The sequence below is a fragment of the Sander lucioperca genome, chromosome 6 (assembly GCF_008315115.2).
Source record: "Sander lucioperca isolate FBNREF2018 chromosome 6, SLUC_FBN_1.2, whole genome shotgun sequence".
NCBI classification, from domain to species: Eukaryota; Metazoa; Chordata; class Actinopteri; order Perciformes; family Percidae; genus Sander; species Sander lucioperca.
In genome coordinates, this window is record NC_050178.1 from 23,602,314 (window position 1) to 23,616,650 (window position 14,337).

The 14,337-nt window shown below is 43.1% G+C and overlaps 1 protein-coding gene across 1 annotated transcript in view; it reads right to left on the minus strand.

Moving 5' to 3' along the window:
* Positions 1-14,337, minus strand: part of cdk18 (cyclin dependent kinase 18) — a 79,015-nt gene that overhangs the window by 44,496 nt on the left and 20,182 nt on the right. Inside the window, exon 2 of the mRNA XM_031304935.2 lies at positions 7,880-8,015. Coding sequence (XP_031160795.1) covers positions 7,880-7,997 — 118 coding nt within the window. The 5' untranslated portion in view covers positions 7,998-8,015. The remainder of the gene's footprint in view (positions 1-7,879; positions 8,016-14,337) is intronic.

The window sequence follows — 14,337 nt, forward strand, 5'->3', positions numbered from 1 at the left end:
AATGTCAGGCAATTATTGGATATAATTATCCAACGTACTTCTGTTGATCCAGACTACACACTGGCACCAAACAATACCCAACACTAGTCATCAGGTTAGATGAGGTAGATTGATGGGAACAGTGGTGCTTTACCTGTAAAAGTGAACGGGAGTGTGTTTTGGATAACAGCCAGTCAACATAACCAAGATAAGAAAATCTCACCTGCATGGTAATACATGCTTTGTGACTTTATGCAACTGTGTGCCAGATGGTTTGATAATTTGAAGACTCACTGTCACATGTAGAACTGATTTCAATCAACCGACTTGAAAACTTTGTAATTTTGATTTGTTATTCCTTTAATCAGGATGTATTTCTTGGAGCACGTTCTCTGCAGAGACACTTCTCTGATGAAGAAGCTCTCAGAGCTCTCAGAGCGCTGATGTGTCACAGTGGCTGATGTGATTACTCTCGTGTTTGTATGGGAGGGAGCTCAGCAGAACAGCTTTTAATGGACTAATATATGGAAAGTGAACAAGGGGATTGGGCCTAATGTAAAATATTAGTGGTTAGTTAGGCAGTAAGTCCTGGCTACCTCTAAAGGCGCTGACACACCAACCCGATTATCAGCCTTTTGGACAGTCTGGCGAGGTCGGTGACTCGAGTCTGTTCGGCGTGTTCCGTGAGGAGCGGTCTGCCTTCATTTTGGCCGATTTGACTTGTTGAATCAGCCAGTGGGCAGTCGGACTCAATGGCCAATCTGATTGGTGGAGTGCTAGCCCTTGAATAGCGAATCAGTGCACTTATGTTGAAACACTTACTGGAAATGACGAGCGGGATGAGCGGGATGAGCGTGACGAACGCCTCTCAAAATCTGACGAAAATCTTTTAAACTGACCTTTGTCGATCAAAAAAAACAGTCAGATTCAGCAGCTGCACGGCCTATTTGTCTCTTAAAATGTTTTCAGAAACACGTTTCGTGAATTATTTTCGTAAAATACGAGATCGTATTCCGAGCCGCCATTATGGTTCGGTTTTGAAATTCGGGAGAAGCCAGACCCACGTGACGCATTCGTCATTGCCGGTTTTCATTTTTTGGGTGACAATACAGATTAGCGCCGCCTGCTGTTATGAAGACGTATTACGTCTCGCACACACGCAGAACGTACGCTCAAGTTGGCGTCTCTCCGGTGTGTTCTGAGGAACTTTTTGGACCTCGGGGAGACTGATCAGTCCGACTGGCTTTTCTGCCGACAGTCGGCCGTCGGGTTGGTGTGTCAGAGCCTTAAGGACAACGACTCAAACACAGACACACACCCTCAGAGTTTACCTGTGTTTGTACGCATTCTCATGAACGGGTTCGTATATGGTACGAAAACTTATGCACAACAATTCGTATGATATCCTACAAAATTACAGCGACCGCCAGCTGTTCACAAGACAATTAGTCAGTTAAACAGCGGCTTTTAAAATAACAATTTAGCTGAGAAAAGAATGCTAAGAGCAGGTTACAGAGCACCGTGAGGTGACGGTCGTTTCTGTGGTCGTTGCAGTTGAGTTTAGCCGACAAAAAGTGACAGTCCTGCGGCAAAGACAGTTAAGTTTAGGCACCAAAATAACTGGTTAAGATTAGCAAAAATGTTGTGGTTTGGGTCAAAACACCGGTCCCCTTAAGTAGTACTTGAGTCCCGGGACACAAACACCCGTTTCTTGATTGTTTTCCCCTTAACTTCCACACAACACGAGGGCACAAACTCCACTCCACCGTTTGAAAGCCCTGTGTTGATTTTTGTCAACAATCAATGTGATGCATAGTAATAAATATGAGGGAATACATACAAATTACAGTGCTTTACTTTTCATAGCTATATGTACAAATGGTTCATGAGAATCTAAAAAAAAATTCCCTTCTGACTAGACCAGTGGTAATAAAATTGTATGTGTATTTCTGTGTTGCTGTATCCTATGTGTGTAGTTGTGTGTATTTGCAGCCTTAAGGGATGCTAATTAGTTCATCGTGCTCAGTGATCAGAGACTGATTGACTGCTCTTGTTTTTAAATGCGGGAAATTATATGAGAGTGTGTGTGTGTACGTGAGTGCGTGTGTGTGTGTGTGTGTGTGTGTGTGTGTGTGTGTGTGTGTGTATGTGTGTGTGTGTGTGTGTGTGTGTGTGTGTGTGTGTGTCCATCAGCTGTGTTGCTATTAGAGCAAAATAAAGCAGGCATGGAAGCAGTGTTGAAAACCTTTCAATGCCGAATAGAGGGTGACAATTTTTCGCGACTCCCACAGGTCACGGTATTCCTGCGGTACGGGAGTTAATTTCGGTGTTTGGTGTTTTAAGCCCCTAGCGTCGCCTTCCAGGCAGCGCGGCAATGGTTATGTTTAGGGTTAAGTTTAGGGTTAGCTGCCTGGAAGGCGACGGTGGAGGCTTAAAACACCATCGAGCATCAATTTCACTGTTTGTAACGTGATAGGGACCGAATAGAGCATAGAAATCAACGGCAGCGGGACGGAGCCGGAGATTAAATAAAAAAATTACGCTGCAATGCGATGAGTGCGCCCAAAGATTGCGAGGCATTTCGTTTTAGAAACGAGAACCACTTACAACTCACAATACGTTTGTTGATTGGGAATACTATGACCAGAGGAAATCTTGAAAAATTGTCACTACCCAACCCTAACCCCCCCCAGCAGTGAGAGACAAACAGCTCTGCAGCGCTGCATTCACACAACATCAGCACAGCAGAGCAGAGGAGCTGCTATCACTCCCTCGGGGCTTTACCGTCAATTCAGAGCCATCGCTGCAGCTGTGCACAAACACAGACACACACACACACACACACACACAGACACACACGCACACACACACACACACACACACACACACACACACACACACACACACACACACAGAGTCTGATAACTTTAGACAACATAGGGAACGAAACGGGAGCGGGACGGGATTCAGAAGTCTTTCTCTCTGGATTTTGCAGGAAAGGATTTTTTTGGGGGGGGGCAGTCACATGATCGGGATGTGATGGGAGTATTATTGTGGGCTCCAGATCGGATGGGAGCGACCATTGATTCCCGTGTCACCCTCTAATTCCGAATCATGTCAATTGAAAAATCTATATCTTTCCCGTGGTAGTTGAGTCTAGCCAGAAAATGTGAGCGTCATCCGGCGATGACAGTTAAGTTTAGGCACCAAAACGACTAGTTAAGTTTAGGAAAAAGACCGTGATTAAAACACATTTTGTTTTCGCCGCAACGTGAACTCCGCTCTCCGTCTTGAAAGCGTTGAGTTTTACGTTGACACCACGTCATGCTGTTTCACGTTGAGATTATTTTCCATTGGATATTGAAGTTCATAAATCAGTGTTTTGGCATGGCTGGACGAGTGGCACTATCCATGGTGTTGAAAGGGGAATTTAATTCTTGCATGTTTAATTTTGTCGTGCATGATCAAAAAAGATGCCCCCCCCCCCTCTGGTTTTTTCACAAATCACACCCTACTAGGAGGCATATTCTGCTTATTATATTGTATATAACATTTATAAGATAGCTCTGCATTTCTTGCCAACAGTGAGATAAGACGATTGATGCCACATTAGAGCTTGAAGGGATTAGTTTGTTTACTCAAAACAGGCGGAAACAGCTAGCCTGGCTCTCTCCAAAGATACAGATCCACCTACCTGCACTCGCTGAATTACATGTCTGGCTTGTTTAACACTAGAAGTGCCAGAATGCCATAACTACTAGAACTGCCGTGAGCAGTCATTTTGACCGCCAGGTTCCAAACTCTATAATCTCTCATGATAAATACCTAATTGCATAATGTATTATGTATTGTGTTAGGATATCTTTAGAAAAACGTAATAACACCGAAATGTACATTTTAACGAGTTTAATTATACATTTGAGTAGTAACACGTGTTTCAATAATTCATATCATGGCATAGTAAACCGTAATTATTTCATACATTCATATCCCGAAAAATACGGTGTGGAAATTCATTCAACTTAACTCATAACAGCCAAATAACAATTATAAGTATCTTATTTGAACATTTAGCTATAACCTAACCTGGCACTACCTCTGTTTTGGCCTCTGCTGCGGTACACAGCGCTGCTCGGACCGTGAGCCGCTGACCTTTTTTCCTCCATAAACTCCGCTCTCAGCTCCTCTGCCAGTTACTGCATGAACTCCTCCGGACAATTTTACTGCTGGTGCACTCCTTGGAGAGGATGTGTGCAATGATTCCAGCCAGTTCGAGGATGTATAAAGTTATATGAACATGTAAACAGCCACCGGCCATCTACGTGTACCGCGCCTTTCACAGAGCGAGCGCCCGGTGTTTGCCTTCTGATTCAGAACAGAGTGCCTCCACGCCGTAGTAGCCTACGTTACCATCTCTGGCTTTGCCTTCGGCCCATCGGTGATGCCCACACTTGTTACTTGAGACCGCTAGTTACGTTGCTCTGACAGAGACTATGGTAGTTACTAAGCAACCAAGATGCATCTTCAACCGCGCGAAAAATTAAAAACAATACCGCGAAAATCCGAGCGGTCAATATGACCGTGTATGGCCGAAATAGGTAAAAGTGATTGTATTTTCTTTGCCTTTTGTGTAATGTATATAAAAGCAATTTTAAATTAAAATACAGACTATTTTAGGAAAAGTCAGGCAGCAGCAGAATTGTATTTTTTTATTCTGCAAAGTTATTACACATATAAATTTTTAATCCGTACACAAACAGAACAGTTAAAATGATGATCAACTCTGCAATCGAGCTATTTATCATATTTTTCAACATGTCCAATAACAAACCTTGATGAAAAATGCTGTGCATACTAAACAAGACACGTAGTCTTCAGCCATGCTAGTCTGTGGTATAACATATAGCAACATGGCATCATGACTTCACGTAAACGTACACGCCAACTTTCTTAAGCCAAGTGGCGTGTTATCTGTACGCTTTTTCAGCTATCCAAGTGCATGTCTACGCTGTATAGTGCGGGCGTACACATATACGCCACTTGGCGTGTTATCGTGAGAAGAAAATTACGGTTGAGTTTAGGAAAAGAAGAACCGGTTGAGTTTAGGAAACATCACATGCGGTCACTCGTGGGACCCGATCCCCGGTCTCATGGGTGAAAGTCCTGTGTTTGACCCATCCACCACCCTCCCTACGGATTTTCTCCCTTTCATACTACTCGCTACTGCGTAAATTCACATGCAATCACAAGGTAATGTAAGTCAATGGAGGCCAAACGGCGTTGATAAACACGCTACAAAGCGAGTATGCGTCTTGATAACACGCCAATAATGGCATACGAATTGGCGTGTCATACATACACCACTTCATGAGATCAGTCTGCATATAGCCTACCACACCCTTAATATTCACCAGAAAATGTCAGAAGTCTAAACAGCAGTATATGCTGTGCATCGAGCTGTAGGAGCATGATATAAACCCTCACATGTGAGAGAGGAGAAAAATAAATGAGCAGGAAAAGCTTAGAGAGGAGAGTCAACATCTGCTGGGTTTGGGTCAAACGCTCGGCCTCCTTTCTACTTCACTCAGCTCTTTATCTCCATTTCTTTGTCCTCTTGCTCTCTCTCTCTGTCTGGTTACCTCTTTCCTGACATTTAGGAGTAGACAGCGACGCAGACAGATGTACTTTGAGGGGTTAAACTACATATCCAGCTGCTTCTCTCTTCACACAGGAGACAGAGGCTTTAGTTCAACAAGTCCTCCAAACCACATGAGGCTAAGGGTCCTGTCTTGAACCCGGCGTAGCGCAAAGCCCGACCCAAGTGTCTTTGCTAGTTTAAGACCGACACAGTTGTTAATTTCCCATCCAGCGCCCACGCTTAAATGGCAAATGCACCTGCGCCCATCTGTGGCCCATGGGCGTGCTGGTCTTACAGGGAGGTGTGTTCAGGTGCATTCTGGGTGTATTGCTATCTTGAGGAAGCGGAAAGTGATTGGGCCAGCAGCACACACACATGCAGAAGATTACAAATAAAAATATTACGGTGCAAATCCTCCATCATAACAGCAATGCTCCAAGGTCCAAACGCGCCTGGCTTTTAAAGGGAATGGGAGATGATCTCTGATTGGTTGATTACATGTTACGCCCAAAACACACCTCTGATTAATGAAGACACTAAGTACAACCCCCTCACCATTAAACTAGCAAAAGTGGATTTGGACGCCCTAAACGTTCAAATAAGGCGTCCAGTATTTGGATCAAGCCTTTCATTCACTATAAAAGAGCTCATCTTAACCTAGTAAGTTTACAAGAGAGATCTGCAGTTACTCTGAGCGTCCTGGCATCCGGTTACCCTCGAGCTCGTCCATGCTTCCTGTTTCCGCTTTGTCGCGCGCCGCTGAGAAAAAAATAGAGTGGTGCACGCCCTCTGGACGCACACTCAAAATCCTGGCGCACCAGCGAGATCTACGTCATTTTGACATCACATTGGCACGTGCCAACTCAGCTACGGCGACTGTAAAACGGCCTTTACACATCTTTAACTTTCTTGTTTTCCACTTGATTCACTTCTCTCCTTCTATTGACTTTTATGCATTAAATATAAATATGAAGCATCACATCTAAGCTTTATTTCCCACCTTAAAGCAAAGCATGAAGCATGAACAACGCACAGTGATGACATCCTGATGAAAGCTCTGAGATCTAAAAGGTGCATAATCTTTTCACGCAATTCATTGTTATTCCATCTCTTTCTACTAGCTTCACAATCGAACTCTGCATACATACATAACGCAGAGACACTTGAATACGTAATTCTGAATGCATTTAGTTCCTTTGCATTATCTACCCCTACTTATCCCACCATAACCCTAGTTTCTCTTTAAAACATGCTGATCCTCTGTGGCTAAGCTCCGGTCGTGGTACTAGTCATAACTGGAAAAGCCCTGGTTAATCCATGAGGGTCCACTGCAGACACGGATAGAAAGAAGGCTTTTGCGTTTGTTATTAAAAACCAGAATGAGATTGCTGTTTGTGCTCTATTAATAGACATGGGCTGTTCATTCATACATGGACCAAAATACACTAGGAAGTAGAGGAGCTCAGGCTTCAGGACTTTGAACATGCTTAATTAACCAATGGTTTATTACGCCCAACGAGGAGGCCATGTTTATGGCTCAGTTGATCTGTTTTTTTGTCTGTAAGCAGGATTATGGAATAGCCTCTGCCCTGATTTTCATGAAACTTGGTGAAAGGGTGTAGCATGAGCCAAGGAAGAACCCATTACATTTTGGAGAGTATCCAATTCACGGTGCAGATACAATTGTTTTTCACAGGCATTAGTAACCAGTGGTGCGGTGTGACTTTTCCACTAGATGGGGCTTCGGCTTTATCAGTAGCTCTGTGTATTTGGTCTTTGTCTGTTGTTTGTGTAATTGATTATCACTTTATATATCATCATATATATATATATATATATATATATATATATATATATATATATATATATATATATCACTTTTTGACTGGCCAGATGGCGGGGAGCGGAAAAACCAACTGCTAAAGTGAGTTGTTCAAAACCTTTTTTAGTAAACTCTGTGAACACAAACAATGTTGTCAATGCTTTCGTTAAGGTGTAGAGCTCCTGGTGATACTTGGAGCAAAGTCTCATGTTGTGTTGAGCCTTCTTTGTGGTTTTAAAAATAGCTATTTTGATGTGATCATAGTAGTGCCCCTAGCTCTCCCATTCAAAAGGCCATTTGACCGAAAACAAGAATACGGTCAATCTTATCTAAAGTTTGACTCGAGTACATTCACAAAAAGACCCTAGGTTGCATTTTGGCGAGAGCTACGCTTTAAGGAGTATATATTTGAGTTATGTGAGGAAAATGGGGGTTCTTACCCTGAGTGTGCCGTATGTTGAACTGGTTTATCTGCTCAGTGAACTCGTTCTCCTCAATGGTCTCAGTGCGAGGAACAGAAAGAGAGAAACGCCTCTTAAAGTTCTTCATCTTGTTCATGTTGCTGAGGAATACACTCTGGGATAGAAAAAAAGAGACAAAGAGAGAGAGAGAGTGACATACACCAAAACATATACAATCAATATTCCAATCCATTGATGAATACAGTTCATGCATCAACAGTGAGTGTCTCTGCTTTTCTTAAAAGGTCCCATGGCATGAAAATGTCACTTTATGAGGTTTTTTAACATTAATATGAGTTCCCCCAGCCTGCCTATGGTCCCCCAGTGGCTAGAAATGGTGATAGGTGTAAACCGAGCCCTGGGTATCCTGCTCTGCCTTTGAGAAAATGAAAGCTCAGATGGACCAATCAGGAATCTTCCCTTTATGACGTCATAAGGGGAAAGGTTACCTCCCCTTTCTCTGCTTTGCCCACCCAGAGAATTTGGCCCACCCATGAGAGAGAGAGAGACATCATGGCTTTCAAACAAGGGAAGCATGGCAGTTGGTCAAGACCACACCTCCACCTTGCCCCCCCCCCCCCCTCTCTCTCCTCCTCAATAGCATTTAAAGCTACAGACACAGAAATGGCACATCCTAAGGAAAGATCATTGTGGGACTGGCTCTAGTGGCTGTAATTCTGCACCAAGGCTGAATTTAGGGAAAGAGACTTCAGATACAGTATTAGGGAACCACTAAGGTCTATATAAAGAGACTTCAGATACAGTATTAGGGGACCACTAAGGTCTATATAAAGAGACTTCAGATACAGTATTAGGGGACCACTAAGGTCTATATAAAGAGACTTCAGATACAGTATTAGGGGACCACTAAGGTCTATATAAAAGAGACTTCAGATACAGTATTAGGGGACCACTAAGGTCTATATAAAAGAGACTTCAGATACAGTATTAGGGGACCACTAAGGTCTATATAAAGAGACTTCAGATACAGTATTAGGGGACCACTAAGACCTATATAAAAGCATCCAAAGAGCATGTCATAGGACCTTTAAAGAAAAAAAAAATTGTTATGTTATGTATAGCCAAGATTTTCAGAATGCAAAGCATTTTCGATCAGATTTGAACTATTTTTTTAAATTATGTACAAAACATTGTATACCATATATCAAAGAAATTTAAGTTGAAATGCTCCGTGACACAAGCTGCAGAGGGTGATGTGCCGCTTAACCAAAGACAGTTTTTTGTGTCATCTGTAATGAGGCAGCTGATCATTATATTCTCCCCCCCAGTAGGTTACACTACCACAGGCAGCCCTACTAGTTAGTGGTCACTTTCTTGCACTCATCCTTTTGTTCTCTTCTTTTTCTCTGTGTTTGTGTGCTGCAGAGATTGGTGTCATGGGGTCTCCATGGTTTTGTATACTGACAGGGATTTGTGCATACATGCGTGTGTCTGTGGTTCTGTGGTTCTGCTCATTATTGGGAGAGGCTCAGATGTGTAGACTCGCTGCCTCTCGAAATATGACAAAAAATCTTTTAAACTGACCTTTTTCAATCTAAAATGAAGACAGATTCAGCAACTGCAGCTTATATCTCACATAAAATGTTCAAAAATAAGAGAAAGTTTCCAAATAAGTCGGATTTGAAATTCGGTTGCTGACAGCCAATACGTGAAGCAGGTGCAGCTATCGCGGTTGTGGGGGGGGGTAGCCTGCTTTCTTTGCTTGTCAGTGGTCATTGAAGAGAAATTGATAATTGCTAGTGGCGAAATCATCAAGCGTCCAATGCTGGAAAAGCAAGGCCACCCCTGCAGTCAAAAAAACGTCACAGTCGTGGCCAGGTTGGTTCAGTGGGTAGAGCAGGCGCACATAAACATAGAGGTTTATGCCTCGATGCAGAGGTCCACGGTTCGAATCCAACCTGTGATGATTTCCTGCATGTCTTCCCCACCTCTCTCTCTCTCTCTCCCCCCTTTCTCGTCTAGCTGTCCTACCAATTAAAGGCAGAAAAGCCCCAAAAAATAATGAAAAATAAATAAATAAAAAATAAACATGTCACAGTGGACACGTACCAGAACAGTGAATGTAATAACTGTTGCTTGTTTACAACAAAAACCACGCCCCACAGGGCACCTTTAATCAGGTCATATTACAGCCCAGTCTCATGGCTGTTCGTGAAATGGTCACGTTATTTAATCTATTGATACGTGTTCACGGGGACATTTTTCTCGTTTTTTACGTGGTGGCCAGCACGAATATGTGAAGCAACGTATTTCAATGGGAAGCATATTTCGTGGTCACAGCACAAAAATGGTAGGGAGTAGTATAAAGTTATTGTCGCGCCTCCCCAGCGGGCGTCTCCCGGCGCGTGAGGCGCCCTTTCCCCGTAGTCGCGGCCGCCTCCCAGCATATGAGGCGCCCTTTCCCCGTAGTCGCGGCCGCCTCCCAGCATATGAGGCGTCCTTTCCCCGTAGTCGCGGCCGCCTCCCAGCATATGAGGCGTCCTTTCCCCGTAGTCGCGGCCGCCTCCCAGCATATGAGGCGTCCTTTCCCCGTAGTCGCGGCCGCCTCCCAGCATATGAGGCGTCCTTTCCCCGTAGTCGCGGCCGCCTCCCAGCATATGAGGCGTCCTTTTCGCCCGTCTCCCGGCATGTGAGGCGTCTTTTCCCCGTAGGATATTTCGTGCTGGCCACCATGAAAAAAAACGTCCCTGTGAACACGTATCAATAGATTAAAAATAACGTGACATTTACACAAACTGCCGTGAGACCGGGTTGCATATTAGGTTTTGTCACAAACAGGTGGTTTAAGTGGAAGCGTTGGTAACACTTTACTTGAAGGTATCGACATAATCGTGACATGACGCTGTCATAACTATGACATGACACTGTCATGAACGTGTCGTAAACGTTATAAACAAGTCATAAACGTTTATGACTTCTGTCATTAAGTGTCATTCGGTTTTTGTCATGACAAGTTGACATTGTTTGGGATGTCTTGATAGGGCTGCAACTAACGATTATTTTCACAGTCGATTAATCTGTTGATTATTTTCTCGATTAATCGATTAGTTGTTGGATCTATAAAAATGTCAAAACATGGTGAAAAATGTGGATCAGAGTTTCCCAAAGCCTAAGAGGACGTCCTCAAATGTCTTGTTCTGTCCAAAACTCAAAAGATCTTCAGTTTACTGTCACAGAGGAGAGAAGAAACTAGAAGATCTTCAGTTTATTGTCACAGAGGAGAGAAGAAACTAGAAGATCTTCAGTTTATTGTCACAGAGGAGAGAAGATACTAGAAGATCTTCAGTTAACTGTCCCAGAGGAGAGAAGAAACTAGAAGATCTTCAGTTTATTGTCACAGAGGAGAGAAGAAACTAGAAGATCTTCAGTTTATTGTCACAGAGGAGAGAAGAAACTAGAAGATCTTCAGTTAACTGTCCCAGAGGAGAGAAGACACTAGAAGATCTTCAGTTAACTGTCCCAGAGGAGAGAAGAAACTAGAAGATCTTCACATTTAACAAGCTGGAATCAGAGAAATCAGATTTTTTTTTTTAATAAAAAATGACTCAAACGATTAATTGATTATCAAAATAGTTGGCGATTAATTTTATTAATAATTAGTTGACAACTAATCGATTAATCGATTCATCGTTGCACCTCTAGTCTTGATTATGACAAGTTGACATTAATCAAAGTGACATTACCAGAAGTTGTCTTGGTCATGACAAGTTAACATTACATTTCTTTGGAGTGTCCTTATTAAGACAACTTGACATTAATGACTTTATGTCAAGTTGTCATGACCAAGACAACCCAAACAATGTCAACTTGTCATGACAAAAACCGAATGACACTTAATGACAGAAGTCATAAACATTTATGACACGTTCATGACAGTGTCATGTCACGATTATGTCGATACCTTCAAGTAAAGTGTTACCGAAGCGTTAAATAATTGTGAAATCAGATTAAGGCACCAAACTATTTATGCACTTTCATTTCTACAGTCGAGGCAAAAGATACCTGTATGCATGTGTGAGATATGCACAAATGCCTGGGAGTTCAGGGGAAAAAATCAAGGCATTCTCAGAGCCAGAGAAGCGTGGGTGGCAGCCATAAATTGAACAGCGAGTGGAGGCTGCAGCTCAAAAGGTTGACGGGGGATGCAAATAATCCCCAGATCATTACAGAGAAAAGGTGGTTTTCTAATTACGAAAAGGAGAAGCCCTTTTAGAAATCAATCAAATTCAGCTCACGTGACTCTTTGATGGATGGGAAACACACTTCTGGCTGAAGAAAAGAGAAAAGCAACAGCCACAGCAGAAATGTCAACCTTTTTAATGCTACAGTAGCACAAAATCATGTTCAACGAGCAGCTGAAGCAGCAACTGAGACCTTGGCTTCACATTTCTAGAGCTGGAAAATGCTTTTGGCCCAGTAGTGTGCAATTTCATCAGTCAGTAAAGGTGCAATTACCATCTATTTCGAACACATACATATATCTTAGCAGCCATTATTTGCTGCAGCGTGGTAGGAGCTTTCTTCCAGCTCAGCCTGCTCTCACAGAATTACGTGAAATGATCACGAATTGTTAACCGCGCATTACGTGGTGGTGAGACAGAATTTGTGAAAATTCCGTGTGGCCACCACGGCAAACAATGCCAAAGTAAAGTGAATGAGGAGATGACGTAGCATTAGGAGCGACTACGGTAGCGAGTAGTATGTAAGGCCGAAATTCCACGTAAAGACGTTGGTTGGGGGGGTGGATGGGTCAAACACAGGACTTTCACCCAGGAGACCTGCGTTCGTGTCCCGCATGTCAGGTTTCCTAAAGTCGCTTTCTTCTTTTCCTAAACCCAAACGTCCCGTTCTTCCTGCGTGTCACGGAACCGTAAGTCCACATACGACCTTTTCCTTAACCAGTCCCTCCAGGATTTCGCGATGTCGCGATCACGCCAATTCAAGGCAATTCAACCAATCACCGCGAATTTGGTGCGACTCGCAATTTTGACCAATCACCGCAACTTTTCCGCAAATTTGACCAATAACCTGAAGTTTCCCGCAACTTCAACCAATCCCAGCAGTCCCACGTGCCGTCAGTATGTGACTCTGAGAGCCAATGACCAAGCGGGAGTGAGAATGGCCACGGGTTGATCATTTCCTTGTTTCTGATGAAGACGAAACGTGTGTGACTGACTCGAGCATCTCACATATACCAACAAAATGTACAGCGAAAGACCGTGCATAACATTTCAGACCGTTCTGCCAACCTGTATGCATTTTAACATTAATGTACGCTGTGACGTTATTTCTCTCTAAAGTCGCTGAAAGCTGCTGCTGTTTCAATCCTGTCGGCTCTCTGCAGCAGGCGGGGGCAACTTCTCAGCTCCCCCCACGACTGACACACACACACACACACACACACACACACACACACACACACACACACACGGTGGATGCAGGAAAAACCGGAGATGAGACGATACAATGACCTAAATTGAGGACAGCTACGCTCGTTATTGTAAGTTAATGATAAGTTAAAGTCCAATAAGTACTTTATCAAACCGTATGAATGTGTGTCCCAGGCCAGGTTAGGAAAATAACTAACAATGTAAAGATCAACAAGCCACTGACACATATGTTCAAATTTGATTCATTCAATAAATTATAATTTTATGTCTTAAATCCACCAGCCATTTTCATATTATACCAACATTTACAGCATCCTGAGCCTTTTTGGAAAGGTCACTAGGAAAACTCAGCCCAGAGTTATTTTATTCTCCCCAAAACATGTTTCCTTTTTATTTTTAAAGAACTATACCAAAATAAATCTTTCACGGTCTCCCGCAACTTCATTGCAACAAACATACAAAAGACATCGCAACTTTTATCGCAAATTTTTACAAAAGCTCCCGCGAAATCAGGCACTTTGGGCCGCAACAATCTCAAAAAAAGGCCGCGAAATCCTGGAGGGACTGGTTAACTTAAGGGGCCGTGTTAATTTAACAGAATTCTTGGGTCCGTGGGCCCATCACAGAATGCTTTGAGATTGCGTGAAACTGCCACAGATGTTGAGTTAAGGGGCCGTGTTCATTTCACGAAATTCTGTGAGATCAGGTTGTCCAGCTCAATGTGGATATTCAGACAGTGACCCTATATGATAACATTGTCATTTGTCTGATAATCCGTTGACTGTCAGACAAAATACACAATATCATAGAGAAGCCTATACGTTTAGGGAACTGGTGATCACATAAAGCAGATTAAAAGGAATAAATGGAAGAGCAAAGAGACAAATCCACACCACTAGGCTTGCTAAAGTGCCGCTGTGTTTGTGTTTGTGTTTGTGGTTACGGCTCATGTTTTTCTCTTTGAGAATTCGTCAGGCAGCATTTGTGAAGGCAGACTTCCCCAGAGCCTAAGCAGGGGAGAGCTGT